General features: G+C 53.2%; 1 protein-coding gene across 1 annotated transcript; it reads left to right on the top strand.

The window, feature by feature from the left end:
• The first annotated feature begins 99 nt into the window (after positions 1-99).
• On the top strand, positions 100-26,489 carry TMEM40 (transmembrane protein 40). The gene is made up of 12 exons (XM_056129734.1): positions 100-179; positions 16,215-16,295; positions 17,008-17,160; positions 20,446-20,535; positions 21,830-21,883; positions 22,520-22,555; positions 22,912-22,944; positions 23,399-23,446; positions 24,298-24,369; positions 24,864-24,938; positions 25,448-25,510; positions 26,285-26,489. Exons 2-12 carry the CDS (start codon positions 16,223-16,225, stop codon positions 26,302-26,304), a joined length of 717 nt encoding a protein of 238 aa, XP_055985709.1. The 5' UTR covers positions 100-179; positions 16,215-16,222; the 3' UTR covers positions 26,305-26,489.
• Positions 26,490-27,929: the final 1,440 nt, after the last annotated feature.

Raw genomic sequence — 27,929 nt, 5'->3', positions numbered from 1 at the left:
GGGCCTGATAGCACCCCAGGAAGGAATGCCAACAGGCTGAGTCGCAGGCCCGCCCCTTCCCTGTCATGGGGGTGCGGCCTGCCCTCCCTTCCCCTCTTCCCAGCCCAGCCAGGCACCCGGGCACAGTTGGGCAGAGCCAGGAGCAGCTCACCCCAGGACCACACAGGTTGCAGACTCAGGTAAGGGGTGTGAGGCTGGGCTGGGGCGGGGGGGTGGGGGGAGGATGGTTGCGGGTCACAGGAGGATGGTGTTAAGGGGACAGGCAGAGCCCTGGACCAGCCAGGCATCCCGGGGGGTGGTGGTGGGGTTTTCCTGGGTAGCCCTGGGCCCAAGCTTCGGCCTCTCTGCCCTGGCTGCTGTCCAGCAGCCGTACCTTGCTGGAGCCCGACTCCTCACCGGGCTGCTGATGTGCTGTGAGACTTCCAGAAAACTCCTTAACCTCTCTGAGCCTCAGCTGCCCTGTCTGGGAGATGAAGCTCCCATGGGAGCCTCTCCGTTCTGCTCTCTGAGACAGAGCACCCTAGAGGGAGTACCCAGGGAAGGCAGCCGAAGTCCTGCCCCCCACCCCAGACAACAACCCACCCTGGACCTCCCAGCCCCCAGCCCCCCTGGGTCTGAGCCCTGGCAAAGGAGAAGAAGCGAGGGAACACCCCTGCCTCGGGCACCAAGCACCAAGAGGGGGTTGGGGGCATTTCCACAGAGTGTGAGCCCCCTAGTCGGACAGGAGCAGGGACTGGGGGGGGGGGGTCCCAGTGACCTGCTATGGTTCTCAGGTATTCATTGTTCTCAAGGGTGAAAATCCCGAGAGACAAAGATGCTCAGACTCTGGTAGAAGATGGAGCGTTTATTGGGAAGCGGAAGACAGGAGCTTAGGACTGGGTCAGGTCCGCCCCATTGTGGGGGTCTTTACAGGAAAACTGGCTTTGTGGTATTCCTCAAGTGTTCCAGAGAACATAGAATGTTCCAGAGAGTGCGAGGACTTTACACAATGCTCTGGCTAGTTCAGAGCCTTGTAGGGTCTCTGTTTGACCACTTGCCTGGGCACTGCCCATTATTTCAGTTTCCCGTGATCCTAAAGTCTGGGGCAGAATCGAGGATCTTGGGAAATTGTCAACTTCCCATTGTTAGAAGGAGCCCAGGAGTTCACGGGAGTGTTTAAATGTGGGATGGAGACCTCCAAGATGGAGCTTCTGGGAGCCACTGATAGGGGAAACTGAGGGTTCTTTCTTACCATACAGGGCGGGCAACACCCTCAGTCCTGCAGGCCTTGGGTCGGTCCGTTTTCCTTTAAGGGGAACAAAAACTATGCTGCTTCTGGACTTGTTATTTTATTCCTTTTGGGAGGCAATGGAATGGCAGCGATAGATCACACAATGGTGCTCAGGGCTGACTCCTGACTCGGTGCTCAGACTTGACCCTGGCAGAGCTCAGGAGCCCACGTGTGGTGTCAGGGATTCGAACCAGGTCAGTGAGAGGCAAAGTTCATGCCCTAATCCCTGCACTGCCTCTCAGTCATATTTTATTTAAAGACTTTTTGTTTGAAGACTTTCCCCAGGGGCTGGAGAGATAGCATAGTGGGTAGGGCATTTGCCTTGCGTGCGGCCAACCTGGGTTCTATTACCAGCATCCCATGTGGTCCCCTGAGCACCGCCAGGAGTGACTCCTGAGTGCAGAGCCAGGAGTAACCCCTGTGCATCGCTGGATGTGACACCAAAAAGCAAAAAAATTAAATAAAAAATAAATAAATAAAGACTTTCCCCAATGGGGCTGGAGCGATAGTACAGCAGGTAGGGCATTTGCCTTGCACACGGCTGACCCGAGTTCAATCCCCAGCATCCCATCCACAGCTTCCAGCTCGGTCACTGCCGCCGGCTTCTCTCGTCAGCGCCAAGCTTGGGAGGTGCATCTGGGTTTCAGCTGCGTCAGCCCCACATCCCCACATTCCTCCTGCCCGGGAACAATACGGGCGTGTGGGGCTCTGTCACATGCTGTTTCTCACTCAGCAGACCTCTGGGTCGTTTCCACGGGGGGAACGGGGGGGTCTGTGAGGATAACACCGAGGAGAACATTAGACACGTTTTTGTGGAGACATGGGTTTCTTTCCTTTTTTTGATATTGGGCGACATCCGGTGATGCTCTGGGCTCACTCCTGGTAATGCTGGGGACCACATGTGGTACCACGGAATGAACTCAGGCCTGTCATATGCTTGGCGACAGCTTACGAGCAGTGCTGTCTGCACATACCTAAAGAACACATTTTTGCTTAGTTTTTTTTTGGGGGGGGGGGCGGAGGCCACATCGAGCTGTGCTCAGGGCTTATTCCTGACTCTGCACTCAGCACTGGCAGGTTTGCAGGACCATATGGGGTGCCGGGATTTGAACCTGGGCACACCCCGTTACTGCTGTGCTGTTGCTCAGCCCCCTCTTGCCTTTTTTTTTTTTTTTTTTTTTTACTTTTTGGCTCACACCTGGCGATGCACAGGGGTCACTCCTAGCTCTGCACTCAGGAATGACTCCTGGTGGTGCTCAGGCGACCATATAGGATGCTGGGGATCGAACCCGGGTCGACTGCATGCAAGGCAAACGCCCTCCCCACTGTGCTATCGCTCCAGCCCCTGCCCCCTTGCCTTTTAAAGGGGGCACTCCTAGGGGGTCCGGCCTTGCTTGGGGGCAGCCAGCCTCTCTCTCCCTCAGCCAGGCCATGCTGGGGGTCTATCCAGGACCTCACACACAAGACATGTGTTCTACCACCTGAGTTGGTGCCTGGCTTCTAGACAGAGATTTTTAAATCTCGTGGGTGGGGAGGGAGGGATGGAATTACTGGGTCTTGGGGACTGTCTTTAATATTTTGGGGAAACACCCAGAAAGTTTTCCAAGGCTGCCCGTTTCACTTTCCCACTGGGGGTGTGGTGGGGGTGGTGCAGGACCCTCGCGCCTCGAACCCTGCTCTTGGCTGTGCTGGTTATTGCCTGTGTCTGTTTTTTTTTTTGGGGGGGTGGTCACACCTGAAGAGGCACAGGGGTTCCTTCTGGCTCTGCACTCAAGAATTACCCCTGGCAGTGCTCAGGGGACCATATGGGATGCTGGGAATCAAACCCGGGTCAGGCGCGTGCAAGGCAAACACCCTACCCGCTGTGCTATTGCTCCAGCCCCTGCCCGTGTCTGTCTTATACCTGCTGCGGGGGCCACGCAGGGAGTTCTCAGCTTTGGATCTGCATTTCCCCGTTGACTAATCGTGCCCTGCGTCTTTGCATGTGCCCCTGACTCCTGGCAACCGTTCTTGAACAACAGAATGATTCAGATTCTTTGGCATTTGAGTGTGATTGTGTCGTTATGGCCCAGATGTTATCTCGTGGCACAGAGCCAAAAGGAGCCTGTGAGCACTGCTGGATGTGGCCCCTCGAATTAAAAAAAAACAAAACCACAAAAAAACAAAAAGCAAAAACAAACAAAACAACCATCAAAAATAATTGATTTTTAATTTGAGAAGTTGAATCTCTGCAGCTGTAGTGGCAGCTGTTGGTCCTGGGCTGGTGAGATGTGGCAGCTGAGGTGTGACATTGTCTTCCAAAAACAGGCCCTGCACAAAGTACCATCTCTCGGTGGACAGCAGTTTCACGCTTAAATCAAAGGCTGATTCTTTGGCCTCGTTTTTTTTTTTTCTTTTTGGGTCACACCTGGTGATGCACAGGGGTTACTCTTGGCTCTGCACTCAGGAGTTACTCCTGGCGGTGCTCAGGGGACCATATGGGATGCTGGGAATCGAACCCGGGTCGACCGCGTGCAAGGCAAACGCCCTACCCGCTGTGCTATCTCTACAGCCCCTCGTTTTGGGTTTTTTTTGGGGGGATCACACCCGGCGATGCACAGGGGTTCCTCCTGGTTCATGCACTCAGGAATTACTCCTGGCAGTGCTTGGGGGACCATATGGGAGGCTGGGAATCGAACCCAGGTCAGCCACATGCAAGGCAAATGCCCTACCCACTGTGCTATCGCTCCAGCCCCTCATTTTTTTTTTTTAATTCATTGGCACTACGTCTACCTCTGATTTCTTAATAATTTTGTTTGTTTGCTTGTTTGGCCCCTGAATGATCGGTTTGAGGCTCTGCATATTCCTAGAACGAGCAGATGCTATTGGGCTACACTAGCACGCAACAGGGATGAATGGAGACGTTACTGGACCTGCTTGAGTAAATCGATGAGTAATGGGGTATCAAGTGATCAAGTTTGTTTGGCCACATCCAAGCGGTGCTCAGGGCTTACTCCTGGCTCTGTGCTCAGGGATTACTCCTGGTGGGCCTCAGGGAACCATATGGGGTGCTGGAGATTAAAGCAATGCCAATCACGTGTAAGGCAAGCACCTTGCCCACTGTACTATCCCACCAGCTCAGCCTGGAAATTCTCATATAACGAACACACCGACCATTGCTCGAGCGGGCCCAGTAACGTCTCCATTGGAGACTTTGTTGTTACTGTGTCTGGCATATCGAATACTCTCGGTAGCTTGCCGGGCTCTCCGAGAGGGGCGGAGGAATCGAACTCGGGTCGGCCATGTTGGCTGCGTGCAAGGCAAACGCCCTACCCGCTGTGCTATCGCTCCAGCCCCACAAAATTTTTTTTTCATAGGCTGGAGCGATAGCACAGCGGGTAGGGCGTTCGCCTTACACGCGGCCAACATGGCCGACCCGAGTTCGATTCCTCCGCCCCTCTCGGAGAGCCCGGCAAGCTACCGAGAGTATCTCGCCCGCACGGCAGAGCCTGGCAAGCTCCCCATGACGTATTCGATATGCCAAACACAGTAACAACAAAGTCTCCAATGGAGACGTTACTGGGCCCACTAGAGCAAATCAACGATCAACGGGAGGGCCTTTACCTTTACCTTTTATGCTGAATTCTACAATTTAGGGCTGGAATGAAGTACAGTGTGGAGGGTGCTTGTCCTGCATGCAGCAGACCCAGGTTCAACCCCCAATACCTCATATGGAACCCCTGCCCCTCCAGGAGTGATCCCTGAGTGCAGAACTAGGGGGTTCCATATGAACGCCACCAGGTGTGACCCCAACATTAAAAAAAATTGAAAACAAATCCTGCAATTACCTCTGATGTATAAAGGCCAGTTACAGTGGTTTCTGTTCTGCCTGACTCAAAGGGTGTCTCGAAAGAGGTGGGCTGAGTGTGGAGACTCTGGTGGAGGGTGTGGTGTTATATGCATGAAACTCTATCCTGAATGGTATTGTAAATCTCTCTCTCTCTCTCTCTCTCTCTCTCTCTCTCTCTCTCTCTCTCTCTCTCTTTGCTTTTTGGGTCACACCTGGCAATGCTCAGGGATTACTTCTGACTCTGAACTCAGGAATTACTCCTGGTGGTGCTCAGGAGACCATACAGGATACCAAGCATCGAACCCAGGTTGGCCACGTGCAAGGCAAATGCCCTCCTGGCTGTACTATTGCTCCGGTCTCATCTCTAAACTTTTTAAAAATTCAAGTGTATTTGTAGGGTTGAAGAGATAGATTAGTGGGCTGAGAAACCAAGAAAAATTAAAAGTATTGATCTAATATCGTGATTGCCCACACTAGAAACTGACAGTCATTGAATCTACGCCCTTTAAAAAAAAAGTTGTACAAAATTCAGCTACAGAAGCAGGATGCGTGTGTCTGCGTGTGTCTTCCAAACCAGGAGCCGCAAAGATGCTTGGATGTGGCATTTTTAAATATTGTGCATATTTCTTCCTTCTTCCTTGTTTTTTCTTCTTTTTTTTTTTTTCTGGCTACTTCCTTTTCCTGATCCAGGGACTGCTTTCCTATAAGGCAGGCATTTCTCATAAAGCAGTTGCTGTCAACTTCTGAGTTCAGCTTTTTGCTACTGACTCAGAAAGAAATACTCAGTTTCACAAAGTTTAACCCCCGTGCTGGTGCAATTGTAAATGACATTCATGATGAGTGGGGGGCAGAGAGAAAAAGAGAGAGAGAGAGAGAGAGAGCGAGAGAGAGAGCGCTTTACAGGGTGAGGATATATTCAGGGGTAAAACATGTGCATTGCATATATGAAGTTTCATCCTGGAGCCAAAACCTCACACCGTCAGCCTCCTTTTCTTTTTTCTCTTTTTACTTCTTTATTGACTTTTTTTGGGTCACACCTGGTGATACTCAGTGGTTACTCCTGGTTCTGCACTCAGGAATTAACGAATTACTCCTGGCAGTGCTTGGGGGACCATATGGGATGCTGGGAATTGAACCTGGGTCAGCCATGTGCCAGGCAAATGCCCTACCCACTGTACTATCACTCTGGCCCCTGTGGTCAAATTTTTTGATTTTGTGTTTTGTTTTGTTTTGGGTCACACTTGGCGATGCTCAGTGGTTATTCCTGGTTCTGCACTCGGCTCTGTACTCCTGGTGGTGCTTGGGGGACCATATGGGATGCCAAGGATCGAACCCGGGTCAGCAGTATGCAAGACAAGTGTCCTCCTTGCTGTGCTATAGCTCTGTCCCCGATTGTGTATTTTTTGAGTAGAATGCCCAGGGTGGGGGTACCAAACATGGTGCCAAGAATGAAACTGGCCCTCAAACAAACAAACAAACAAAAAATTATTTATTGGGTGTGGTAGTGTTTGAGCAATACCCGTTTGTGCTCAGGGGTCACCCCTGACTCTGTGCTCAGGGAACCATGGGCAATGCCAGGGGTCGAACCCGGGTCAGCCTAGTACAAGGCCAGCACCCTCCTTGCTGCAGTGCCTCAGTGACCCTCGTACTCCTCCTCCAAGCACGGCTGCGTGTCTGCTCTGTGCCTGGGGCCAGCCTGAGAGTCGCAGCTCCGCACAACCTCGCTGTACCCCGGGCAGAAACCACCTCAGGTTGCCCAACCAGGAGATGCTTAGGCCTCGCCAAAGAGCCCAGACTGCCTCAAAGTGACCATGGTCAGAGCAAGGTGAGGCGTGTCTTGCCACTCTTTAGCCTCCTGTTTCCTCAGGGAGGTCTCAGAAAGGAGAGGCTGGAGGTCACCTGGGCAAGGACAGTGGCCCTTCGGAGCAATCTTGTTGGAGTACGGTTGCTTGTCCTGGTCGTGGGTATTTGCAAAGGCGATGCATGGGTGGTTTTGGAAGCTGAAGGTGATAATCGATTAGCTGAGGTGATAATTGACGAACTTACCCTTGGAGGGTCTGTTCCAAGCTGCCCATCCTTTGGGGCTGGGTTTCCTCAAAGCCAGACCTCGTATGGGATCTCAGCGACAGACACCGGGACTTTGTAATGTGCCGGCCAAGTTGACAGGAGGGGATGGGCCAGGGGGTTATAGGGGGGAGGAGGGACTATGGGAGCACTGGTGGAGGGAAGTTGACACAGGTGGTGGGTTGGTGTTGAAATATTATATGCCGCTATAGAACGATAGCGCAGAGGGGAGGGCATTTGCCTTGCATGCAGCCGACCTATGTTCGATTCCCGGCATCCCATATGGTCCCCCAGCATCGCCAAGAGTAATTCCTGAGTGCAGCAGAGAGCCAGGGTGAGCATTGCAGGGTGTGACCCAAAACCCAATAAATAAATAAAAACTATATGCCTAAAACCCAACTATCAATAATTTTGAAAATCACTTTCTGTAATGAAGTAAAAAAAAATATATTTCATTTCATCATCCTGTTATTTGTCGATTGCCTCGAGCAGGCCCCAGTAACGTCTCTTTCATCCTAGTCCTGAGATTATATTCAAGGCTCTTGAATATAATCAAATATATATATATATATATATTTCTACCCCCCCCCCCCCACGGCCAAACACCCAAACTTAGTTTGTTAGTTTGTTGCCAGAAGGGAGTTAGTGACCAGATGGGCAAACATATCAGCGTTCACCCCTCTGCTGGCTCTGTGCTCCTGAAGCAGCTGCTTCTGCTTCTAAAGGTCCCCCACCACTGTTTTCTTATTATGTATCTTTTTTTTGCTTTTTTTGGTCACACCCAGCAATGCTCAGGGGTTCCTCCTGGCTCTGCACTCAGGAATTACCCCTGGTGGTGCCCAGGGGACCACATGGGATGCTGGGAATCGAACCCGGGTCGGCCGTGTGTAAGGCAAACGCCCTACCTGCTGTGCTATCGCTCGAGCCCCAAGCCATCACCGTTTTCTGCCAGGCTCATCTGGCTGAATTGGCCGGCCCTCTGCTCCACACCCCACTCCATCTTCCTTGCAAGGTGGAGCATGGGGATCAGATAAGGAGCCTCTGAAACAAAAGACAGAGTCTCGCCTGGCCGGTGAGTGGCCATGTGCTCCCATGAGGATGCGCCCCAGGCCTCAGTTTCCCCATCTGAAAAATGGGACAATAACCCCAGCCTCCTTCCTGGTGTGTCTGAGACACAGGCAAGGTGGGCAGACATGGGAGCACCTCAAGCAGGTGCCAGCTCCCGACTCCTGTCAGAGGCACTGGGGAAACGGCCAAACTGTGGGAAAAGCCAGTTCAGCGAGACTTGTGGGCGCGAAGGCTTCGTGCTACCTCCGTGAGTCAGCAGGGCTGGGCTTTTCGGAGGAAAGTGCTAGAAAGGCAGCCTTCCCTTTCCTTTAGGGTCTGCCGGGCCTCTGGGCAGGGCCTGGGCCTGTGGAGGCTCTCTGCTGGTTAGGGTCAGCTGGAGGCCATGGTGGAGCCAGGTCCTCTCTCTGAACCCCAAAATCAGCTGCCGAGGTGAGCTAGGATCTCAGGGGCGGGGGCCGCGCCCCTTCCCTCAGCTGCTGCTTCTTTCTTCACTTTGTTCTGTTTCCCGAGGCCCATCTTGGCCCAAGTGCACAACTTGTGCATCTGAACCTTTCAATCCACTCCCAGTGGTGCCTTGGCCGGTGCCTCTGTGCTTCCCTGGGACCCCCATCCCTCCGTTGGGGGCACTGACTGCCACTCGGAGCCTCATGCTTTTTCTCAGGAGAAGGACCAGGGACACAAGCCCCTGTCTCATCTCCAGACTACAGGGCCACTCAGTATTTGTATATACCGCAAAGTGATCACCACGATCGGTCCAATTAACGTTTGATGATTCTTGAATTTGAATTTTGAGGGGGCTGGGGCCCACACCCAGTGCTCAGCGGTCTCTCTTGGCAGCGTGCTAGGGATTGACCGTGTGTGGTACAAGGCATATATCTAAACTCCTGTGCTCACTCTCTGGCCCATTGAATTGAATTGTTTTCTGTTTTGGGGGTGGCCATGCCTGGCAGTGCTCAGGGCTTACTCCTGGCTCTGTACCCAGGCATCAGTCCTGGCTGTGCTCTGGAACTGCATGTAGTGGACGAGATCACACCCAGGCCAGCTGTAAGCACCTCACCCACCTACTGTACCTTCTCTTCAGCCTCTAGATTTTAAACTTTCAAAAATGTTGCTTATCCTTTTTGTTATGATTCTTTTTGGGAGGGGGGCTACACCCAGTGGTGCTCAGGGGTTCCTCCTGACTCTGCACTCAGGAATCACTCTTGGCAGTGCTCAGGGGACCCTATGGGATGTCAGGGATCGAACCTGGGTCAGCTTCATGCAAGGCAAACACCCTACTATGTGCCAAGGCGTCCTGCTGTATGCATTAAAGCTCAAGGATGAAGGTTGAGTGGAGGACTCCAAGATTAGTGCTCAGAAGCGGCTTTGTGGGGGCAGCATGGGACAGTCCTCTGGGCCCCTTCAAGTCTCTTTATTTTTGCTTTGTTTTTAAGGACACACCCAACAGGACTACTTCCAGCTCAGTGCTCGGGGGTGACCTGTGGGGCTGGGAATTGAACCCTGGCTTCCTGCGTGCAAAGCACCCCTTGGGCTGTCTCCCTAGTCCTTTTTTTTAAGGCCACTCCCTGTGGTGCTCAGGGGACCATGCAGTGCCAGGGATTAAAACGGGCAGGAAGGCACGTACAAAGTCTATGCTCTCCTGTCTGAACTGTCTCCCTGGCCTTTACCTCACCTCCTTCCACTTCTCTGGAGTCGCTTCCTGCCAACCCTTCCCTGACCAGGTAAAGGGCCCTTGGCTCTGCTTTAGAGCATGGACCTCTCTTACCTTCCAAGGTCACTGCAGGCGTCTCCTCCTTCAAGAACCTTCCCTGGCAGACCCCGATTTGACTTGTCAACTCTCCCATAGCCCTGATACGTCTCAGCATTTCTTGAGGACAGTGTTGTTGTCTGTTTATCACAATATTCTCCATTCCTAGGGCATAATAGCTGCTCAATTAGCATGTGGATGGCAGCGAGAGAAGTGTATGGATGGTCAAAATTGTCTTTGACTATAAGTGCGCCCAAACCCGGACTCTAGAGGTTTTGACAAAATGGGGTTTGCTTTTCTCAGATGGCCAAAAAGTGTCGCAGGTGACTTACAGGTGTGAGGAGAAGGGAGGTGGGCGGGTCTTCACGTCCCTCTGTCCCCCTCGGCCAGCGGGGAGTGTGAGGACTGATGAGGGTCTGTTCTGATCCCCTGCATGGGACAGATCCTCCCCACCAGCCCCCGAGGCAGCCATCGAGCTGTTCCTGAGCCCTGCCTGTTCTGCCTGGCATGGGAGACCATCCCGCTGCCTGATTTCTCAGGAGCCATGGACTCAGACTGGGACAAGGAGCGGCTCCTTGCAGGAAAGGAGAGTCAGTCCTAGGCCTGTCACCTTCCCTCACAGGAAAGAACATCAGGAGAGATGCAGCGTGATGGAAAACCATTTTATTTAGAGATTGAGAGGAGGAGAGAGAGAATAATGCTTTCTTTCTTTCTTTCTTTCTTTCTTTCTTTCTTTTTGCTTTTTGGGTCACACCCGGTGATGCACAGGGATTACTCCTGGCTCTGCACTCAGGAATTGCTCCTGGCAGTGCTTGGGAGACCATATGGGATGCTGGGAATCGAACCCAGGTCAGCTGCATGCAAGACAAACATCCTCCCGCTGTGCTATAGCTCCAGCGATAAACAAATAAATAAATAAATAAATAAATAAAGCTTTTGAGAAAGAACACGGACTTCTCCAGAGAGGGAGGGAGCCAAGAGGCCCCATCTCAGGGCACCCCCAGAATGGGCAGGCATGCATCTGTCTCAGAAAAATTTTACCAGTGTTCCCCCAAGCTGCCCTCACGTGGGGCTTTCTACCAAGACAAGTCCCCATCGCTACGGCATAGTCCAGGGGACGAGCTGAAACTTCTGGTGTCCGGCTCCACGTCCTGCTCACAGTCCTTTATTCCTGCTTCTCTCCAGAGGACACCCAGCCTTCTCTGGGCTTGTGCCAACCCTTGGCAGAGTCTTAGCGGGCCTCAGTGTCTGTGTCTACAAAGTGGATCCAGACACAATGGTTTTTTCAGCCACTTTAGGGCTAGTGGCGGAGCAAACTCTTCAAATCTCATGTTGGTTTTATTACTTCGCAAGAGCTTTCTCAAGAGCCAGACCCCCTCACCTCCACATCTACCTGCCGCCTTCAAAGGAAAGAAGCTCTTGGGCACAGCCCAGCAACTAAACCAGCTCTCTGCGTTTGCCTGGCTTTGCCTCATGGTCACAAGATGGCCACTGCAGCTCCTGCTCTCACAGTCATGCTGGAGGAAGGAAGGAAAGACCTGACACACCACAGCACACTCAAGAGACACAGAATCCTTCCCAGAACCCCAGCCAACTCTGCTCAGTTCTCAAAACTGGGCCATATATTGGGACTGGAGAGATATACTCTGCTTCCCTTGCACACGGCCAATCCAGGTTCAATCCCTGGCACTCCATCTGGTCCCCGAGCCCACCCGGAGTGATACCAGAGCATAGAACCAGGAGTAAGCCCCGAGCACAGCTGGGTGTGGCCCCCAAATCCAAAACCCGACCCCTCCCCAAAAATTGGGTTATGTGTCCCCTGCCTCGTGACAAAATGAGCCTTCAACTGGAAAACAAGCGTATAACTAGAGCTAAAAGGACCAAACAGCTGTTCTGTCAGAGAGAAAGAAGGCTGTTACGTGCAGGAGAGCACTGGGGGAGGGCTTGCAGCAAGGGGGTGGGGGGGAGGTAAGGCAATTAGCAAAGGGCTTCCTGGAGGAGGTGACATTTTAGTTGTGCCTTAAGGTCAGTGGACAATAAGAAAGAATGGCTGAGGCCTGAGTGTGCTCTGTGTCCTGGGATGGCCAAGCACAGAACAGTGGGGCTGGAAACAGATGTGTCAGTTGGTTAAACTTTTGGCATCTCTGGCATCGGCCACCACCTCCCTTTCCCCAAGGGCTACACAGGGGTCTGCTCTACCAAAAATTCACCTTAGGGAGTCTCTCAGACCTTGAGCCGATGCCCTCAGCCGATGCCCAGGGTCACCCATACCTGAGCATCCACGGGCTTTGCTGGCTGGGGGCATCCTGATGTGTAAAATTCTGCCCTGAGACATGTGGACATTTTTTTTTTAGTGTGTTAATTTTTTTTTCTTTTTGGGTCACACCTGGTGATGCACAGGGGTTACTCCTGGCTCTGCACTCAGGAGTTACTCCTGGCGGGGCTTAGGGGACCATATGGGATGCTGGGAATCGAACCTGGGTCGGCTGCGTGCAAGGCAAATGCCCTACCCGCTGTGCTATTGCTCCAGCCCCACGTGGACATTTTTGTTCTAGAAAGGGGTGGTGGTGACCAGGGCCAGGGGATGGGGGCTGAGTGGGCTGGGCTTGGAGCTAGAATGGGCAGGGGTGGCCGGGGGGGTCTGCGGGAGAGGAAGTCGGGGTAGGTACTGACCATCTCCCCTTTCAGGCACTGCCAATGGGCTGGCAAGGGCTGAGGCAGGAGGCGCCCTGCTCAAGGTCATTCCGGGCACAGGTGGCTGCAGGGGGCTGGACCTTGCTTGCTGACTCTCACCCTGTCCGCCCCCTACCTAGCTGTGACACTGGTCAGCTGTTGTGTGTCCATCTGTCCCCTATGAACCCTTGTCCTAGGGCTGATCTTGATTGCACTCAACAATTCAGGAAGCAAGTACTATTATTGTCCCAGTTCAGAGGGGGGAAACTGAGGCACAGCCAGAGGCAAATCCACGTGCCTCCGCTCCTACAGGGGCCAAGCCTCAAGGTCGGGGAAAGGCACGCTTCTAGCCAAGTCATGGGGATTGTGTACAACAGCCGTTTTCATGGGGCTGGGGTAGATTTTCTTTTTGCCCCAGAGAATGTTTGGCAATGACCAAGAGGGTTTTGATGGTCACAGCAAGAAGCAGAGGCCACCCTTCGCAAAGCAAAGCCTCAGCCGGTCCCAATGTCAGAGGGCCGTCTTCTCTGCAAATCTGAGTCGGGAGGCCCAGAGGAGGCCCCCCAGGATGAAGCCCGCACCCGGTGGCTAACAGTTGGACAGAGACCCAAGCAGGGGCTCACTGCCAGGAGAGGCTTGTTTGCTGCTTGGAGCAGACCCGAGACAGGTCCAGGCGGGCCGGGGGACTCCCAGGCCTGGGCCACTTTCGGCTTGTTTTGCGGCCAATCCTGGGCTGCTGGGCTGAGGCCGGTTCCCCATCCCACACCTGCTTTCTGGTTTACCCAGAGCAGAAAGGAGGAAGCAGAAGGCAGAGAAAACTGAGTCATACCTTTTGTAAGAGCTGGTTGTTGTTGTTATATCATTAGGAATTTGGGGATCTGGTTTTCAAACACTACCATTAGGAAATGAAATTATATTTATTTTATTTTATTTTATTTTTTGCTTTTTGGGTCACATCTGGCGATGCACAGGGGTTACTCCTGGCTGTGCACTCAGGAATCACCCCTGGCAGGGCTCAGGGAACCATATGGGATGCTGGGAATCGAACCTGGGTTGGCCGCGTGCAAGGCAAACGCCCTACCCGCTGTGCTATTGCTCCAGCCCAGGAAATGAAATTATATTTAGTAAAGGCGCAATGAAAAATTTTGTTGAAGTAAAGTTGGTCATATAACTTCATAGCAAAGAAGGAGAGAGAGAGGAAAAAAATCCAAATAATCCAATTAAAAATGGATGGGGTCAATCCTTTAATGACTCAAAGGATTAGCGCAGTTGCACATGATTTGCATGCAGGAGTCCTGGGTTTATTTCCTATTTTGGTGGGGGGGTTGTGGCACACCAGGTATGACCCGCCCCTACCCCCAAAATATGGGCAAAATGTCTGAATAGACAGTTTCTTTCTTTTCTTTTCTTTCTTAAAATTTTTGGTCACACCCGATGATGCTCAGGGGTTACTACTGACTTTGCACTCAGGACTCAACTCCTGGTGGTGCTTGGGGGACCATATGGGGTGCTGAGAATTGAATCATGGTCCACCATATTCTAGGCAAGTGCCTTACCCACTGCACTCCCTGGCCCCCAGAATAGACAATTTTCTACGAGATATATAAGAACAGGAGAAATAGTACAGAGGGTAAGGCACTTGCCCTGCACACGGCTGACCCAGGCTTGATCCCTTGTATCCCATATGGTCCCCTGAGCCCCACCAGGAGTGATTCCTGAGCACAGAGCTAGGAGTAAGCCCTGAGCACCATCAGGTGTGGCCCCAAAATAAACAAGCAAATGATACACAACAGGCTGATTGGTATATGAAAAATTACTCAACACAACTAATCTCTGCGACAATGTAAATTAAAGCCACAATGTGTGAAGCCACGATGTGTAATCAGTGAGTGAAGAAACTTCTAATTAAAACATCCCCTCTTCCACCTCCTTCCATCCACCGTGGCTGCAGAACAGCCAGGATCATATCAGGCACATGCGAGACATCCGGGATTTGAACTCGTGGCCATCTGTTTGCAAGGCAGGTGCTCTAGACCCCTGGGTTATTATCCTGAGTCTCTAAGAGACCTCCCGGCCGCATTGGGTGTTGTCTGATCCTGTGAAGCCTCGGTGACTGGGCTGAGAAGAGCTGAGAGTAGGTGAAACAAGTCACTCCAAGTCATATCAAAGCTTCAGGTGCACGAAATCCACAAGTACCCTGTGTCTCATGATAGATGTGACATACATGCATTGCATACCCAGAGAGCACATACATCCATCTACTCTAGATCTTTTCCATCAGTAAAATGTATAAAGACAGAGTGATACTACAATTGGTCGGGCGTTTGTCTTGCACGCGGCCGACCCAGGTTCGGTCCCCCACATCCCATGTGGTCCACCCGAGCACCACCGGGAGTAATTCCTGAGTGCAGAGCCAGGAGTAACCCCTGAGCATCACTGGGTATGACTCAAAAAGTAAAAATAAATAAAAAATAAAGACATGTGGATGTCAAAGAGAGTTCAACAGACTCAGCATGACTTTGCATGCAGGAAGCCCAGGTTTGGTCCCCAGCACCATCTGGTCCCCCAAACACGATGGGGAGGAGCCCCTGAGCACTGAGCCAGGTGTAGGCACCAAGAACCGCCAGTGTGGCCCCCCAACTAAAGCAAACAAACAAAATGTTAAGTGTGCTCACTGGCCCCAGTACTTTTTAACTTTTTTTTAGCACCACATACAGCAGTACTCAGAGGTGACTCCTGATGGGGGCAATCCTTTAATGACTCAGGATTAGCGCAGTTGCACATGATTTCCATGCAGGAGTCCAGCTCAGGGCTGACTCCTGGCTCTGTGCTCAGGGATCACTCCTAGCAGTGATCAGGGAACCATACACAGTGCTGAGGATGAAACTGGGATCTGCTGTGGGACTTTCTCTTGGGCCCCTAATAGACTTTTTTTTTTTTTTGCTTTTTGGGTCACACCCAGCTGATGCTCAGGGGTTACTCCTGGCTCTGCACTCAGGAATCACTCCTGGCGGTGCTTGGGGGACCATATGGGGTGCTGGGAATCGAACCCAGGTCGGCCGCATGCAAGGCAAATGCCCTACCTGCTGTGCTATTGCTCCAGCCCCCCTAATAGTCTATTTTAAAGAAATAAATTAGTTAAAATTTTTTTCTTTCCCTGCTTCACCCCTGACTAATAAATTAAATTTAAAAAATTATTTAAATTTTAAATATTTAAATTTATTTAAATTTCTTTGTATATTTCTCTCCTTTTTTATTAATTATTTTTCTTAGACCATTGAATTTCAGTGTTCGGCTTTTTTTTTTTTTTTTTTTGGTTTTTGGGCCACAGTGGTGCTAAGGGTATACTTCTGACTATACTCAGGGATCCCTCCTGGTTGGCTAAGGAGACCATATGGGGTATTGGGGATCAAACTTGGGCCAGATGCATGCAAGGCAAGTGCCCTACCTGCTGTGCTGTCTCTGCGACCCCATTTATCTTTTTCTTATTTGTTTGCCAAACTCTTTCCTTATGAAGGTGCTCAACTAAGGGATTATTTGTTGTTTTTTCATTTTTCCTCCAGGGAAGATCATGGCCAGTTCAGGACCCTCCACGCAGACAGAGGAGCACAGCCGAGTGCAGGGAGACACAGAAGAGCTTAACTGTGGGTCTGCACCCCCTGGCTGAGCCCGTGGGAGGGGGAGTCCACAGTGGGGGAAAAGAACAGGCCCATTCAGCACAGTGACATTGTGTGTCCCCACACAGCTGCTGGGGAAGCATGGTTCTTCTACAAGCAAGCATGTGCGCAAACACACACACATGCAGGAAAACGCACACATGCACACACACACACACATGCACACGTGTACACACAGACACATGCACATGTGCACACACATGCATACACACATACACATATGCACACACATATACACATGCACATACATGCACACACGTGCACACACCCTCACACTAACACACCTCTGTGTGGGCTGCTCTCAGGGTCCCAGCACCCGCCCTGTACCCTCAGAGGCTCTGGGGACAACACGAGAGGAGTTTCGGGACGGGAAGGGTCATGCTTGGGGACAGTGACATTCTGGGGGGCTCGAGCCCTTCCCTTGCCTGGAGCTTAAGGGACACCCTAAGTTGCCACCCACACAACCTTGTGGGAGGTGGGGGGCTTTGAAGCTGCCTCTGGGCTCCAGACTGAGAGACAGTCCCAGGGCCTGTGGTTCCCAAGGTTCCTGCTCTTATCCCTGGGGTGTGGATGAGTGTGGCAGGGACTCTAGCGACTCTTGACTCCTCAGTCCAGGGGGCTTCCCGGGGGTCCGCGGGGTGGGGGGGCTGTGCTCATCTTGCCTGTGTGTGCCACTCAGACGGAGAGACTGATGCCCACCGGCGAGCTGGGGACGCCGGCCTCGGCTCACCCGGACACCATGAGAGACACAAGCCCTCCTCCTCCTCCTCCTCTTCATCTTCCTCATCTTCTTCCTCCTCTTCCTCCTCCTCCTCATCCTCCTCATCGACAGGTATAGCAAAGGGCTTTTTTGTTGTTGTTGTTGTGTGTGTGTGTGTGTGTGTGTGTGTTTTCAAAGAAACAAGCTTATATAGGACTGGGATGCGACTCAGGGTTCAGGCACTTGTCCTGCATGAAGATACCCTGGATTCCTTCCTGTCACCCCCCCCCCACACACACACAAACACATGTATACACTCCACACACACATGCGCGCACGCGCACACACACACACACACACACACACCTACCTCTTTTTAGCATTTACAAGGAAAAACACTCCCCCATAATCTCCCACATGGCATTTCAAGATTCCCTTTCCTACTCCCACCCATCTGTCTGCAGAATTTGCATATCATCCTGGCCACCTAGACAATGTGTCCTTAAATTTTAGGGTCAGGCTGCAGGGATTGCTCCAAGGGCCCAGGCACAGGCTTGCATGAGGGAGGCCCTGGATCAATTCCCGGCACCACATGGTCTCCTGAGCACCCCTGGGAGCGACCCTGAGCACAGAGACTGGAGCAATCCCTAAGCACTGCCAGATGTGACCCCAAAATTAAATCAAGAAGGGACAGAGATACTGTCTAGAGCTTAAAGCATTTACCTTGGGGCTGGAGCAATAGCACAGCGGGCAGGGCGTTTGCCTTGCACGCGGCCAACCCGGGTCCGACTCCCAGCATCCCATATGATTCCCCGAGCACTGCCGGGAGTAATTCTTGAGTGCAGAGCCAGGAGTAACCCCTGAGCATTGCCGGGTGTGACCCAAAAAGCAAAAAACAAACAAACAAAAAAAGCATTTACCTTGCTTCTGTTCAACCCCAGTTTAATTCCTGGTACCACATACAGTGTCCCACCCCAAAGCACCGCCAGGAATGATCCCTGAGCACAGAACCTGGAGTAAGTCCTGACCACCACTGGTGTGGCCCTAAAACTTAACTAATTGATTAATGCACGGGGATGTTCAGGGGTTATTCCTGGCCCTGAGCTCAGTGGTGACCCCTGGCGTGCTCAGGGGACCATATGTAGAGCCAGGATTCGAACCAGGGCTGCAGTTGATGAGACGGCATACAAGGCAAGCACCTTACATCCCATACTGTCTCTCTGGTCCCCTCCTGCTCCTTCTGTTTTCTGCACTGTCAAGGGTTCGACTCTTGGCCTCACGCATGCAAAGCATCTGTTCCATCGCTAAATCATCGCCTTGGCCTCCTTTTTAGTCTTTTTTGTTTTTTTGGGGGGTGGGGGAGATTACACCACACCCAGCAGTGCTCAGGATTTACTCCTGGCTCTGTGCTCAGGGATCACTCCTGGCGGGGCTCAGGGGACCATGCAGAGTGTTAGGGGTTGAACCCGGGTCCTCCACGTGCAAGGCAACCACTGTTCTCTCTCACCCCTACCTTTTTCTTGTTTTATTCTTTTGCTTTTTTGGTTTTTGGGTCACACCTCGCGTTGACTGTTCAGGGCTGACTCCTGGTTCTGCACTCAAGAATCTCTCCTGGCGGTGCTCAGGGGACCCCATGGGATGCCGGGGATTGAACCCAGGTCGGCCATGTGCAAGGCAAGCGCCTTCCCCGCTGTCCCAAAAGAACAGGCTCGGCTCCTGCTCTTTCATTCAAATTCTCGGCCTGGACCTTTGCCGGTTGCTGCAGCATCTCTGGGAACAAATACGCTGGGGCCAGTGCTGTTCCCAATCCCGTTTGTGCCATGACTCCTTCATTCCCATGCCACCCTTAGGATGGTATCATCCTTCCCATGTTACAGGTGGGGAAGCTGAGGCACAGGCTAACCCCCTACTTCAAGGTGGCTCAGTAACTAACTGAGGGGCGCCTGGAAGGCTTCCTGTGAGGGGAGTCTGGGCCAGCAGGAGCCTCGCTCGAGGATCTGTTTGACACTGTGGTTCGGTTCTGAGGTTGGAGTTTGGTTTGGTGGGGCCATACCAGCTGCTACTCTGGGGCTGCTTCTGGAGGCTGCTCTCAGCAGTGTGTGTGTGTGTGTGTGTGTGTGTGTGTGTGTGTGTGTTGGGAGGACAAGGGCCACGCAGTATGGGGGCTGGAGCCCAGGACCTCCAACCTGCAGAGCTGTCTTCTGCACCTGGGCCTCAAGTTTTACATGATCAAAGAGTTTTTGAGGGGCCGGAGCAATCAGACCTGGCAGGTAGGGTGCTTGCCTTGAACACAGCTGACCCGAGTTCAATCCCCAGCATCCCATTTGGTCCCCCTGAGACCTGCCAGGAGTAATTGTGCTATCACTCCAGCCCCCCAAAAAAGAGAACTTTTGAGCTAAATTTTTATTTATTTATTTATTTATTTATTGGATCATACCCAGAGATTCCTGGCTCGTGTGCTCAGGAATTACTCCTGACGGTGCTCAGGGGACCATATGGGACGCTGGGAATCGAACCCGGGTCAGCCGCATGCAAGGCAAATGCCCTACCTGCTGTGCTATCACTCCAGCCCCTAAACTTCTTTAAATTTTTTTTTTTTTGCTTTTTGGGTCACACCTGGTGACACACAGGGGTTACTCCTGGCTTTGCACTCAGGAATTACTCCTGGCAGTAGCTCAGGGAACCATATGGGATGCTGGGAATCGAACCCGGGTTGGCTGCGTGCAAGGCAAACGCCCTACCCGCTGTGCTATCACTCCAGCCCCAGCCCCTAAACATTTTTTAAAATGCTTGCAAGGTCCAGTCTCCTGCTGAGAAGAAGGCTGATGAAACATGTGGGTGCTCAGCCCACACCCCAAGACACTTGTAACCGTTGTCTGTGGTGGTGCAAATATGAATCCAAACCCTTTTCCTCCAAGCCTAAAATCTGAAGGAGGAGCTGACAGCTGCAGGGGCGCCTCTGCTCCCTTTGAGTCCGCCGTCATCTTGACCACAGCTAAGCCTGAAGGGAGAGAGACTCAGAATCCTCCGTGGATCCCTGCCCTCCCCCGCCCCCCCCCCCCCCCCACACACACACAGGGCACAGGGTTTGTTGCTCAAGGCTGGTGCTCAGCCCGGGTCTCACTGCGACAGCAGCCCTTCACACTCTGGGCCCACTGCCCATCTGGGACGGAGGAGGGCACCTCCAGGCTGTGTCCTCCTTCCTGTGCCTTGCCCGAGGCCTCACCCAAGTTCTGTGAAGGCAGCCAGTGCGGTGCCAAGCGTTGGGTTCACCCGACCGGAAGTTCCCAGCCACTCCAGCCCCTGCCCTGCAGAGCTGAGCCCCTTCCCCAGGCCTCACCCCAGCACCTATGCGACTACTCTGCGGAGTGAACCCCAGGTCCCCCAGGTCCCACCTTGTGCTTGTTCCCCCCACAGACAGCAGTGACGAGGACAAGCACCCCGAAGGCTCCAGGAAACACGGACCAGGTGGGGGCGCCGGACTTGCCCTCAGAGGCAGCTCAACGGGTAGGCAAGACGCCCTCCCCATCCCTGAAGGGGAGGACACAGATGTCACATCGTTCCCTGTGTTAGACCTCCTCGAGGCTTCGGGGAAAATTCACACCTCATCGCGTTACTATGAGAAAGATGCGAAGGAAAAATATGAAAATGTTCCTAAGAAAAATACGAACACGTTCCTAGTGTTGTATCTCCAGATGGTTACATTATGGGTGATTTTAATCTTCTCTTTCTGTAACGATCAGATTCCACAAATAGTTGGCAATAGGAAGGTCTTATTTTTTTAGTATTTTTTTTAATATAGGAGTACTGCTACTTACTCAGCCACTGATGAGCTGGTTGAATTGGGCATGAACTCCACCTTACTTTTTTGGGGGAAGGTCTTTTTTTTTATAAATACAAGAAAATAGTTTGCTGAGGCCAGAGCGATAGGACACCGGGTAGGGCCTTGCATATGGCTGACCCGGGTTCGATCCCCAGCATCCCATGTGGTCCCCCGAGCACGGCCAGGAGTAACCCCTCATCAATGCTGGGTATGGCCCCCTCAAAAAAATAAACACCCCAAACCCCACCCTCCAAGTAAATAATTTTTTGTTGTTGTTGTTTTGGGGCTGCAACTGGGCATGCCCAGGGGCTACTCCTGGCCTGGAGCTTGAGGATGGGGGAGGATTGGGGGACCATGTGGCATCAGGGGTCAAACCCGGGGCTCCGGCATGCAAGGCCTGTGCTCTGTCCATTTTGCTCCATTGTTCTCTCACTCTCTCTTTGGCCCAAGAAAATAGATTATTTTAGATTTATTATTATTATTATTTTGTTTTTTCACACTCAGCAGTGCTCAGGGATTACTCCTAGCAGGGCTCAGGGGACCATATGGGATGCTGGGAATCGAATCTAGTCTGGCCGTGTAAAGGCAAGTGCCCTACCCACTATACAATCACTCTGGCCCAACTTTTTAATTATTATTACTCATTATTATTTTGGTTTTTGGCCACACCTAGCTGTGCTCAGGGTTCACTCCTAGCTCTGCCCGTAGGGATCACTCCTGGAGGGACTTGAGGGACCATATGGGGTGCTGGGGATCGAACCCAGGTCAGTCAGCAGCGTACTTACCTGCTGTACTATATCTCCTGCCCTGAAAATATATATATATTTTAAAGGATGATGTATTTCAGTCCAAGTGGACTCTGAAGGACCCCAGGTCTCCCCTGTACAGGGACAGGGTCACTTCCCAAGGCTGCAGCCCTTGGAGCTGCTGTGGAGTGCTGGGTCTGGGGGGGCCAGCTAAAGGTGCTGTCTCCAGTAGGTGCTGGGCCCGGGGACTCTGACATCTCCAACGATGAGCTTCAACTCTACGGAGGTAATCAGGGCGCCAGTGGCTTTGCCCAGGGTAGACTTATCTAAGGGTGTTGATGGGTAGGACAAAGGCAGTGAGAAGCTTCCTGGGACTCTGCTGATGGGGCTGGAAGAAAGGACTTTCTAGTGGGTGAGACTGACCCGGACCCTCTCCTCCTCTCCCAGTCGGGAGCTTGACTGTCACCCCTTCTTTCCTTCCTTCCTTCCTTCCTTCCTTCCTTCCTTCCTTCCTTCCTTCCTTCCTTCCTCCCTCCCTCCCCCCTCCCTTCCTTCCTTTCTTCCTTCCATTCCTTCCTTTCCTTTCTTTCTTTCTTTCTTTCTTTCTTTCTTTCTTTCTTTCTCTCTTTTACTCAAGGATTACTCCTATCTCTGCACTCAGGAATTTCTCCTGGTGATGCATGGCAGGACCATATGGGATGCTGGAGGTTGAACTTGGGCTGGCTGCATGCAAGACAAATATCCTACCCACTGGACTATCACTCCAGCCCCAAAGATCTGCCATCTTGAGCCAGCCTGCAGCAGGGACTGGGTGGACACTGTCCCTTTAGCGGGAGGGGTCCCAGCCCACCCTTGCCCAAATGAGTGAGACCCTCCTTGCTCAGTGTGACGGGGTGTGATCACTGTTTTTCCTTCTGTGCAGGGACCCCTGGAGAGCTGGTGCCCTCTGGGGAGACAGGTGAGCTTGGGGATGCGGTGTCAGTGCTGGACTGGAGTCGGGTCTGCACACTGTCCTCCCACCCCGCCCCGAGAACCAGAGACCGTCAGGGTGCATGGGGCACAAGTCCACTTGGGGGCTGGGTCTCTGTCTTGGGCCCAGCAAACTGGTAGCAGGTGGTAGCAGGAGGCAGAGGCCAGCGGAGATCAGAAAGGAGGCTCAGAACAGTGGTGAGGGGGTTGCCAGGCACAGAGCTCCCTTGGGGGCTGGAGGGTGCCACCCAGGTGCCTTCTAAAGTCACCTACAGGCTCCCCCAGGTAGAAGCCCTGAAGGATCCTGTCTGCCCTGAGCACTAACGCTGAGTTTCTCCTGTGCAGGCCTGCGAAAAAGAGATTCAGACGCAGTCAGCGGTAATGCTCCAGAGGACAATGTCGGGGGGTGGTGGGCTGGGGGACACTTGGGAATACACGTGTTCCAGAGGAGAGTGACAAAGGAGGGGGGTTCCTGGGGCATGCAGGGCCTGGGAGGGTGGGTCAGCACCCCCTCCCCAAGTCCCACGTGCCTGTCCTGGCAGAGAGACCATCCCCTCTCCCCCTAAGTGTCCTGCGAATTCAGGAAAGGGACTTCCAGGTCCAGGGGAAATGGGATAAAACAGACTCAGGCCTATGGAGGCAGGGAGGGTCGTGAGTGGGGGGCCCGGGGGGCCCAGGGGAAGCTCCCCCACCATCACAGCTCTGCCCTGGCTGGACCTACAGTGACTGCCCTCTGACCTGGAAGGAGAACCCAGGATGCCATTTTCAGGGAGCAGAGCAGAGGACCCCCGGCCTCCCACACTGAGGTTAAACTCTCTTTCTGGTTCCCCAGGGGAAGTGGAGGCGGCTCAGTTAAGGAAACTGAATATAAAGAAGGATGGTAAGAAGAGATGCGGGGCAGGGGGGGAGTCAGCAGGAGAGCACTCACCTGGGGTCCATCTCTGGCTCCACGAACACAACAGAAAAGGGCTGCAGAGTTAGAACCTGGTCAAGGCTCTTGCCTCGAAGGTGTCTGACCCCAGTTTGATCCTTGGCACCACACGGTCCCCTCAGCACTGCTGGAGTGACCTGGGATAGCCTCAGACCCCAACCCTCCTAATAAGACCCCCGTGGCATGAGGAAAGAAGATGGGGCCATGTGGAATCTGAAAGCTGTGGCCTTTCTGGTCGCATCTCATGTCTGGGGCGGCTCCTCCTGCCAGGTGCCACCTTTGCAGAACTGCAGAAGGCCAACCTGCCATCCCTCAGGGAGGCAAAGGGTAGGTCAGAAGGGGGCTGGGAAGGCCCAAAGGGCTAGCAGAGAGTCTGGTTTGTTTCATTGGCAGTGCTCAGGGCTGACTCCTGGCTCTGTGCTCAGGGATCATTCCTGGAGGGCTCAGGGACTATGCTGCGTGCCGGGGGTTGAATCGGCGTTGGCGGTGTGCAAGCAAACGCCCTTCCCGCTGTACTGGCATTCGGACCCTCAGGACTAGCACATACTTAGCATGCGGGACGCCCAGTCCAGCAACCCTGGGCACTGCCCAGTGTGACTTGAAAAAAAAAAAAAAGAAGAAACACAATGAAAGCATAAGTTTGATGAACATCAGATGAATAATAAGGCGATCAGGGTTGGAAAGGGGTTGGGCTTGGGTGCTCTGCGAGTGGGGCTGCTCCGGGGGTCTGTCTCGGGGTGACCCCATGTTTCAGAGAAAGAAGCAAATAGTAAGTCAGGCCCCCGGCTCTGCCTCTGCAGATGAGTTCTTCCATTTCGTCCTCCTCTGCTTCGCCATCGGGTCCTTACTGGTGTGTTACCACTACTATGCCGGTGAGTGGGGAGGAGGCATCGGGGCGTGTCCTGGGCGGGGCGAATCCGGGATGGGCGTGTCCTGAGCAGGATGTATCAGGAATGGGCGGCCCACGAGGGGCGTGTCCCAGACGGGATGGGCGTGTCCTGGGCGGGGCGTACCCGAGATGGGCGTGTCCCGGGATGGACTCCCATGAGGGGCGTGTCTGGGATGGGCGTGTCCCAGAATGGGCGTGTCCTGGGAGGCGTGTCCAGAGGGGGCGTGTCCTGGGATGGGCCTGTCCCGTGAGGGGCGTGTCCCGGGAAGGGCGTGTCCCTGGGGAGTGTGTCCTGGTGTCCTGGGAAGGGCATATTCCGGGAGGGGTGTGTCCCAAGACCAGGCCAGAGCTTGGGACTGGGCCTGAGGCGGGGAGGGGCCTGGTGAGGGGCGAGGTCTGGCTGGAGCCTAGCAGGGGCAGAGCTCCCAGGACCCGGGCCCAAACCCACGTGCTGACCTCTGCCTCCCTACCCTGCAGACTGGTTCATGTCCCTTGGCGTTGGCCTCCTCACCTTCGCCTCCCTGGAGACCCTCGGCATCTACTTCGGGCTGGGTGAGGCCCCTGTCCATGCAGCTCCGGGGGGGTAGGAGAGGGTGGCCACACTAGCCCCAGATGCCCGCCAAGGGCCAGAAAGCCACCACCCAGACATTCTGTAAAGATTTCTCTTTGCCTGTGTTTTCTCTCTGACCGCTGTTAAGGTCATTGTGAGGTTGTTGGCAAAACGAAGTGGAAAAAAATAGGGGGGGGCGTTCCATGAAAGTGCAACAAAAACAGTTTAAAAAGACCAATCAAAACAAAACAAAACCCTCGAAAAAATGATGAAGCCAGATAAGAAAACAAGTTAGTTCATGGAACCTGATGCTGGATTCGCTGGGTTTCCTGGTGCTGTTATCAGTGCCGGTGGTAGTTGTTTTTAATAGTGATAACTGGTGCTATTTTCTAAGTAAATCAGCTGCCTGAGATTCCACCGGAGCCTTGGATGTGTGGTTGGGAGTGGGGGTGGGGACGGTGTCCAGCCCTCCTTGGGCACAGACCTCAGTGCCTTTTCTCTGCCTCCACAGTGTACCGGATCCACAGCGTCCTACAGGGCTTCATCCCTCTCTTCCAGAAGCTGCGGCTCATAGGTAACTCCCTTCCTTTCCCTGTGGACACGGGCTCCCTGTCAGGCTCTCCTGTTGGGCAGGGGGCTTAGTGGAGAGGAAGGGATGGGGGTCTGGAGCTGGGGTCCTGCTTCTACCGAGTTCTCAGCTCTGGGGTCTCACGTCCTCTTCCAGTCTGTATTTCCTAAACTGGAAAATGGGTCTAATGATGCCTATTGGCAGGGGACGGTGGAAACCAGACGAGAATGATGCAAAAGTCATTAGGCATGAAATGCTGTGAAAGAGGGCGGGAGAGATGATAGCTCAGTGGGCTGCGCGGACACCTGGCATTCAAGAAGCCCAGGTTCAGCCCTCAACACCATGTGGTCCCTGAGCACTGCTGGAGTGACTCCGGAGCACAGAGCAATGAGCAGGCCTGGAGTACCAAGTACTCAAGCAAACCAAAAAGTGCTGGGACTCAAAATTCCTCCTTCTCTCACAGAGGTTTCACCTGGTGGGGCGATGGATTCAGAGAGGCAGAGAGACTTTCCCAGGGTCACATAGCTAACGGAGGCAGGTGGGGGCAAGGGAGTCTCCTGGCCCTCGTGAGGCATGGGGACTGCACCTATGCTGGTGGGGTCTGTCTGCCCAAGGCTGTTCTGTCCCTAAGGGGACCTCAGTTCTGACGGCTGTGGGGACAGAGACCCGAAGTTGCTGGGTGACAGGCTGCACCAGCCGTGATGGGTCTTAGGGCCTCTGGTGGGGACGAGGCCAGCCACCTTCGGCGCCCCCTGCCCTCCCTCCTGCTTTGCCTCTCAGGGGTCAGGAAGACCGACTGAGGCCTGGGCGGGCAGCCAGCCCAGCCGAGCGTGAGCACCACGGCATCCCAGGGCACGCGAGGACAGAGCCACAGTCCAGAGAGTGCCACCCCTCTCGCCGTCTGAACGCTGGCACCAGCCCAGGCCACCACATCCCGGGGGCAACGTTCATGCCACCCAGCCCCCAGGGCCGAAGACAGAAGCAGGGGCAGGCCTACATCTTTCCCTGTATCAGTACCAGGATTGACGTCGTGGGAGACAGGGACCTTGGACTCTACACACAGTGCTCTCTCTGAGCTTCTCTCAAACTCCCAGACTGCCTCAAGGCGCCCTGAGGAGTCCACGGCCCAGATGTGGGGAACCACAATGCCTGATACCCCTGACGAAGGTCAACCTTGGCCAAGTGGGCGCTCAGACACTAAAGCCACCCCCCTCGGGCATCTTCTCTCTGCCCCCTACCTCTGCCCCCTATCTCTCAGCCCTGCCCCCAAATCCAAATCAATAAACATCCCACTCCCTGGACTGAAATGTCAGCCGAGTGTTTCCCTGAGGTTCTTTTGTACATTTGGGGTCTCCATCGAGCTAGAGGGGATTCAAGTGTCGTGGAAGGTCCCTCCTTTTCGCGGCAAGACTTCTCTGGCCTGTGTCCAAGATGAGATGCAGGGTTTGGAAACATTCTGTGAAAAAGATCTGGGGCAGTTATCCGCAAGCTTAGCAAGTATCAGAGGAGTGAGATAAGAGCACACAGTCCATCGTCAACTTGGGTTGCATTAATAGAGGTTAAGGTGCATATGCTGCCCGAGCCCAAGTGCTTCTTGTCCCCTCATGGCCGAGATGTGTGCCTGAGTAGGTGTGTCCCGTCTGCACCTCCTCTCTTGAGATTGTACTTTTATGCTTTCCTGTCTAATGGTGGAATGTGTGTAGGGGCTCTCTCCACCCTAGGAGAAGCCCACATTCTCTCGAGCACATTTCTCTCTCTCTCTCTCTCTCTCTCTCTCTCTCTCTCTCACACACACACACACACACACACACACACATTCTCTCCCCCTCCCCTACCCACTTTCAAAAAACCCTCCAAATAAAATCTGTTTTACTTCAAAAAAAAATGTAGAGGTTAAGTGTGGAGATTGAAGGAGGTGATAGTTGGCCCTACTTAAGACAACAGGGCCACACCAGTAGCATGTATTCTGCTCTTGGTGTGTATCTCAGGAAATTACAAACTAGAGTGTTTCTCAACTTTTTCCCAACCGTGGCCCCCTTCATCCTTGTTTCCTTCCTATGGTTCCCCTCTCCTACCAGAAAATATCCTGAAGAGTTGGGATCGAAGGGATGATGGAAGAGAGGATAGTGCTCTGGCCTCCTGAGGAAGAAGAGGGACCTTCATCAAACCCCAGGCTCTGGAGGAGACTTCCTCTAGGGTCTAGCTGTAGTCACATCTGTGATCTGGTTTCATTCTCTCAGTTGCCTGCACATGGGGAAATCAGTTTTATTGTTTGTTTGTTTGGATTGGTTTGGTTTTTGGTTTTGGAGTGGCACCTCACTGTGCTCAGGGCTACTCCTGGCCCTGTGCTCGGAGACCATTGCCAGCAATGCTTACAGGACTTTATGCAGTGCTGGGGAAGCCCAGGCGAGCTGCCTGCAAGGCA

This window comes from Sorex fumeus, unplaced genomic scaffold (assembly GCF_029834395.1).
Source record: "Sorex fumeus unplaced genomic scaffold, SorFum_2.1 ptg000072l, whole genome shotgun sequence".
Taxonomy (NCBI): Eukaryota; Metazoa; Chordata; class Mammalia; order Eulipotyphla; family Soricidae; genus Sorex; species Sorex fumeus.
The sequence above is the reverse complement of the archived record's forward strand: the minus strand, read 5'-3'. Positions and strand labels throughout refer to the sequence as shown.

Excerpts from the sequence above, each read along its gene's own strand:
- TMEM40 (XM_056129734.1), top strand. The coding sequence starts at position 16,223 with ATGGCCAGTTCAGGACCCTCCACGCAGACAGAGGAGCACAGCCGAGTG. Across the intron at positions 20,536-21,829 it reads CCTCAGAGGCAGCTCAACGG|GTGCTGGGCCCGGGGACTCT; the intron begins GTAGGCAAGACG and ends TGTCTCCAGTAG. Across the intron at positions 21,884-22,519 it reads TGAGCTTCAACTCTACGGAG|GGACCCCTGGAGAGCTGGTG; the intron begins GTAATCAGGGCG and ends CCTTCTGTGCAG.